At 41.2% G+C, this 6,734-nt stretch overlaps 2 protein-coding genes across 3 annotated transcripts in view; both read left to right on the forward strand.

Moving 5' to 3' along the window:
* Nucleotides 1–4,924, forward strand: part of LOC123974653 (macrophage mannose receptor 1-like) — a 31,855-nt gene extending 26,931 nt beyond the window's left edge. Inside the window, exon 6 of the mRNA XM_046055491.1 lies at nt 4,463–4,924. Coding sequence (XP_045911447.1) covers nt 4,463–4,468 — 6 coding nt within the window. The 3' untranslated portion in view covers nt 4,469–4,924. The remainder of the gene's footprint in view (nt 1–4,462) is intronic.
* LOC123974652 (protein NDRG3-like) overlaps nt 1–6,734 on the forward strand; it is a 165,252-nt gene that overhangs the window by 102,438 nt on the left and 56,080 nt on the right. The gene's annotated exons all lie outside the window — the stretch shown is intronic.

The following is a 6,734-nucleotide window of genomic DNA, read 5'->3' on the forward strand; positions in this document are numbered from 1 at the left end:
TTTACTTTCATCAGAGAACATAACTTTGGACCACTCAGCAGCAGTCCAGTCCTTTTTGTCTTTAGCCCAGGCGAGACGCTTCTGACGCTGTGTCTTGTTCAAGAGTGGCTTGACACAAGGAATGCGACAGCTGAAACCCATGTCTTGCATACGTCTGTGCGTGGTGGTTCTTGAAGCACTGACTCCAGCTGCAGTCCACTCTTTGTGAATCTCTTGTTTCACAATCCTCTCCAGGGTGCGGTTATCCCTATTGCTTGTACACTTTTTTCTGCCACATCTTTTCCTTCCCTTCGCCTCGCTATTAATGTGCTTGGACACAGAGCTCTGTGAACAGCCAGCCTCTTTAGCAATGACCTTTTGTGTCTTGCCCACCTTGTGCAAGGTTTCAATGGTCGTCTTTTGGACAGCTGTCAAGTCAGCAGTCTTCCCCATGATTGTGTAGCTTACAGAACTAGACAGAGAGACCATTTAAAGGCCTTTGCAGGTGTTTTGAGTTAATTAGCTGATTAGAGTGTGGCACCAGGTGTCTTCAATATTGAACCTTTTCACAATATTCAAATTTTCTGAGATACTGATTTTGGGGTTTTCATTAGTTGTCAGTTATAATCATCAAAATTAAAAGGAATGAACACTTGAAATATATCAGTCTGTGTGGAATCAATATATACATTATCCAAGTTTCACTTTTTGAATGGAATTACTGAAATAAATCAACTTTTTAATGATATTCTAATTATATGACCAGCACCTGTATATGTTGCCACTATCGTGCAAAAACACAAAATCCTGAACTGTTATGCCGACGACAAACACATTTAATGTTACATAAAAAAAATGGTTGAAGGTATAAAGTGCTGCATGTCACCAATCCTTCTCCAGCTACACAATTTCGTCGTTGTCATCATCGGCCCCCAAACGTATGTCACTATTTTAGAGACACATCTTGAATGCCTGTCTACAAATATCAAACCTGGAGGCAGAAACCTGGGTGTAATATTTGACTCTGACCTTTTGTTTGAAAACAGATTATAAATGTTGTTCCAACATTATTTTATTAATTGAGAAACATCTCAAAAAGCAGGTCTTTTCTTTCTCTGCTCTCTAAGTCCCGGCTTTTGTAGTTTGGGGCCCCCTCAGCTCTGGAACTCCCTGCCCGAGAACCGGAGGCTTGCTGGATCAGTGACTTCTTTCAAATCAATTCTCAAAACTTCTTCTTTTAAAAAAAAGTTATTTTATTAATTCTAGTGCACAGCTGAATTACCAACTTACGTGTTGTGTGAATCATTTAAATTACCTGATTTTATTTGCTTCAGTCCTGAAATGTTTTAAATCGTTTTTCAACCATGCCGAGGACTTTGCAGCTTTGTTGTGCTGTATAAATAAAGTTTATTATATTGATTAAAGAAGGGAGCTGAGTAACGTTTTTTTAAGTGTGAGTAAGGGGGTCATCTTACAAAATACTCAACAGTTATCTAGCTGACAATGTCTTTGACTTTTTGGTTTTGCAAGTGCATTTGCCCATGACTGTGGCTGTTTACTGCAATGATCAAAAATCTATTGATCATTTCCCTTATAATGCTTTAGGCTACGTTCAGACTGCATGCCAAAGTGACCCAAATCCGATTTATTTGCCCAAATGTGACTCAGATCTGATCTTTTTATATTAGTTTGAACAGGCTTTAAATGGAATCTGATCTTTTCTAGTTCGGTTTTGGGCCACTTTCATATGTGGTCCAAATCTGATACAGATCGAGTGTCCAGACTCGATGCAGCTTTGACGTCACTCTAGAGCGGTTTGTTGTCCCAGTTCTGCTGAAGACGGAGCTGCGGTGAACGAAAAAGCTCCACAAAAGCCATAATTAAACATGTGGCTATCCTTCTTCGCTACCTCGCTATAATCTGCACACAAATTCACTTTCTTCCACTTGAAATCCACCGGACCGGAGTTATGTGAATGCTATTTGTCCGAGCGATCTGATGCGGACGCGGAAGTCCCTGAAACCTGCATTCTATTGAACGGCCAGCAGAGGGCGACACTTCTGGTTCCATTAGAAATAATGGCAAAATGTTTCTATTTCTCAGCCGATTTATTCCCTCAGTAAACACTTTCCTGATGAGTTTCTGGTCTCAGTCGCTAGTTTCAAGTCTTCTTCAACACAGCATGATGTTCATTTAGTAAATTATGGCTGGAATCCGTAATGAAAAGAACAGAAAGTTGTGAACATTTGATAATTCGGGAGAAATGTAACCCGCGAGAGGACAATGAAAAACTTGAGTCTCCAGCGAGCTAACCGGAGCTATGTTGCTCCTTGTTTATGTGTGACATTGTATTGTTCTTCTGTGCATGCGGGTCACTTTCAGGCCACGGACAGTTCACCCTGGAGTCTGATATGGGCCACATTTAAACAATAATGTGAACTGTCAAACAAAAACAATCTGATCTGGGGAAAAAAATCTGAATTGAGCATTAAGTCCTGCAGTCTGAACGTAGCCTCAGATTGGATTTCTGTCCATCACATTGGCTCGATTCTTATTGTACATCATCCATAAGTTCGTTGTAAGTTGTCGCCAGTTCATTTCCACACAACACTTCACTGTGGTCTATTTTCAGGGCCGAATGTGACATTTGTCCTCACCGAAACCTCCCTGACTTGGACCAAGGCCCAGAGCTACTGCAGAGAACACTACACTGACCTGGCCAGTGTGAGAAACATGACAGAGAACCAGAAGGTAAATCTGCTGGTACCTGCAGGACAACCAGCCTGGATCGGCCTTTTCAGAGACTCCTGGAAGTGGTCAGATGGACGTAACTCCTCATTTAGGTACTGGAGACAGGACAACGGGGAACCTAATGGCTTCTATGCGAATTGTGTGGCAGCTTCCTTTAGCTATTCTGGAGCCTGGGAGGACTGGACCTGTGACTGGAGGAGACCATTCATTTGCTACAGTCTTGGTGAGTGGTAACCCAGGATTCAAATAGTGTCTTTATTTATATCTGGGTTAACTTAAGCATTAACTGTCCCAAATGGGACAATAAAAAACACATGTTAATGCTCATCAGTTTCATGAAATTGTTTGGAAAGTGAGCATGCAGTCTGAAAATATGGAACAGATGGAGGATGTAACTAACACATTTCCCCTGTCAATGTTTGAACTGAACAAATTATGGGGAAAGCCAATATTATATAAACAGAAGAGATTTTTTTCCCCCCCACAGTTACGACAAAGCAAGTGATGAAACTGCGTCTGCTGAGAAAGGACTCCTCTCTGGATCTGAACGACCCTGCTGTGATGGAAGGAATGTTGATGCAGGTAAATCATGTTGGACCTTTCAGATTTAATGTAAAAACAGAACAACCAAATGACAGCAAATTAAAATAAGATAAGACTTTATACATCTGCGTTGCAGCAGTTCAAGTATAGTCAATGAATAAAGTTAATCAATGTCTATAGTGCCACTCTGTAGGCGTGATAGCGTTGTGACTAGTTAACACTCAGCAACACTCGGCAGAAACTGCCACACAAATACAATCTAGCTATCTGAGAAAAGCCAGAACATTTTCACAACAGAAGAAATCAGGCGGAAGAAGGTCAAGCAGGCGGATTGCACCTACCACATAGCCTCCAGATGAGCTTCATGTACACAGATCAGCCATAACATTATGACCACCTGCCTCATATGGTGTAGGTCACCTATTTTGTTGCCGAAACAGCCGTGATCCCGTCGAGGCTGGGACTCCACTAGACCTCTGAAGGTGTGCTGTGGTATCTGGCACAAGGACGTCAGCAGCAGATCCTGTAAGTGTTGTAAGTTACGAGGTGGAGCCTCCATAGATCGGACTTGTTTGTCCAGCACATCCCACAGATGCTCCATTGGGTTGAGATCTGGGGAATCTGGAGGCCAAGTCAACACCTTGAACTCGTTGTTGTGTTCCTCAAACCATTTTTGCTGTGTGGCAGGGAGCATTATCCTGCTGAAAGAGGCCATCAGGGAACACAGTTTCCATTAAAGGGTGTACGTGCTCTGCAACAATGCTTAGGTGGGTGGTTCATGTTAAAATAACATCCACATGAACGGCAGGACCCAAGGTTTCCCAGCAGAACATTGCCCAGAGCCGTCGTCTAGCCATCACAGTTTAGCCCTTGAAAAAGTCACTCACATCCTCACGCTGCCCATATTTCCTTCTTCTAACACATCAACTATGAGGAGACAATGTTCACCTGCAGCCTGATGTATTCCACCCACTGCCAGGTGCCATGGTGATGAGATAACCTAAGATTCACCTGTGTTATGGCTGATCGGTGTAAATAACAATGCAGAATGTCAATAAGCATTTAGCAAACCAGGTTCGTAATGTAATGCTTTGTATCTCAGCTCCAACAGAAGCTGAAGGACCAGGGGGTGAATGAAGACGTCAAACTGAGCTGGAAGAAGCAGTCGGATGGAAAGGTCTTCCACGAGGACTAGAAGGAGACAAAGGAGAGGGGAACCAGTACAAGAAAAGGACGAGCTTTAACGTTTAATTGAGGGAAATGTATTTCTTTCCTCATAGACCTCCTGTAATGGATCAGAATAAATCTGCAACAACTAGTTGATTAGACACAAATGTTTTGAAAATCAATTAATCCTTTTAGTGATTTTTCCAAGCAGAAATGCCAAACATTCAGTGGCTCCAGCTAACTGGCTAAATTAGCAGTTGCTGAGCTGCTGGGTCAGTTCTGATATATTGTTCGGTGCTTCCCTTGTTCCAGATCCCATCTCCAGCGTGTTCCTGTGCTTTCAACCTTTAAATAACACATTATAGATTTTGCTCTTTGCCTGCTCCCATCTCGATTAGTTAGCCCAGGTTTTGGAAAGCGTACCAGCTTCACAGCACCGTACACCTGTATACCTTGTGCTTATTATTAAAACCATCAAACTGAACCTGCTCTGCCTCACACTTCTGCTTCTGGGTCTACACCCTTGTGTTTTCCTATTTCTACGCTGCACTGACAGAAACTATTTTACTGCGCAATATTTTTACTACTAAATAAACAGTGGTGGACAATAAGTACATTTACTTTAGTACAAATTAGAGGTACTTATACTTTCTACTTCTGCTCCACCACATCTCAGAGGGTGATATTTAATACTCTTTACTTCACAACATTTATCTGACAGCTTTAGTAGTTACTTTACAAATTAAGATTTTTACACCCAAAACATATGAGTATAAGAGTTTATAAAATGTGCCCTTTTGTTATAAATGAAAATACCCAACAGTTAGTCGGGTGACAGAAAATGTGTTGGCTACTATTTTAATCATTAATCATTTTTCATGCAAAAACATTTCATGTTTTCAGCTTCACAAATGTATTATTTTAATAATTTAAATGTAGTGTTCTAATAATATTGAGGGTTGGACAAAACAAGCATTTTAAAAGTGTGACTTTGGGCTCTGGGCAATAGTGACGCCATTTCTTGGTCATTTCAGAATTTTTTTACAATAAGTTGATTAATGGAGAAAATAATCAGCATAATGAAATAATTCAGAATAAAAATGATTATTAGTTGGAGTCCGATACAAAATGAGCTTCAACAATTACAAACAGTAAAATCCTGCTTTTACATTAATGCATGAGTAATAGTATATTTATATAATATGTACTAGTATAACAGTCACATGGGACATTTGTCTGCATTTAGTACTTTTATTTTTAATACTTTCAGTACATTTTCCTTATCAGAATCAGCTTTGTGTATGTGTACACACATGAGGAATTTGACTCTGATCATACATGGCTCATCATGTGTTTACTTATATAATCAATAAGACATTTTCACCTAGGGCTGTACTCCCTTTTGTTGCCAGCGGTTTAGACATTATTGGCTGTGTGATGTGTTATTTTGAGGGGACAGCAAATGTACACTGTTATACAAGCTGCACACTCACTACTGTCACATGAAAGATACAGTATAAGATTATACACAAACCTAAAGGATTATTAGGAACACCATACTAATACTGTGTTTGACCCCCTTTCGCCTTCAGAACTGCCTTAATTCTACGTGGCATTGATTCAACAAGGTGCTGAAAGCATTCTTTAGAAATGTTGGCCCATATTGATGGATAGCATCTTGCAGTTGATGGAGATTTGTGGGATGCACATCCAGGGCACGAAAGCTCCCGTTCCACCACATCCCAAAGATGCTCTATTGGGTTGAGATCTGGTGACTGTGGGGGCCATTTTAGTACAGTGAACTCATTGTCATGTTCAAGAAACCAATTTGAAATGATTGGAGCTTTGTGACATGGTGCATTATCCTGCTGGAAGTAGCCATCAGAGGATGGGTACATGGTGGCCATAAAGGGATGGACATGGTCAGAAACAATGCTCAGGTAGGTCGTGGCATTTAAACGATGCCCAATTGGCACTAAGGGGCCTAAAGTGTGCCAAGAAAACATCCCCCACACCATTACACCACCACCACCAGCCTGCACAGTGGTAACAAGGCATGATGGATCCATGTTCTCATTCTGTTTACGCCAAATTCTGACTCTACCATCTGAATGTCTCAACAGAAATCGAGACTCATCAGACCAGGCGACATTTTTCCAGTCTTCAACTGTCCAATTTTGGTGAGCTCTTGCAAATTGTAGCCTCTTTTTCCTATTTGTAGTGGAGATGAGTGGTACCCGGTGGGGTCTTCTGCTGTTGTAGCCCATCCGCCTCAAGGTTGTGCGTGTTGTGGC

Source organism: Micropterus dolomieu, linkage group LG08 (genome assembly GCF_021292245.1).
Source record: "Micropterus dolomieu isolate WLL.071019.BEF.003 ecotype Adirondacks linkage group LG08, ASM2129224v1, whole genome shotgun sequence".
Classification (NCBI taxonomy): Eukaryota; Metazoa; Chordata; class Actinopteri; order Centrarchiformes; family Centrarchidae; genus Micropterus; species Micropterus dolomieu.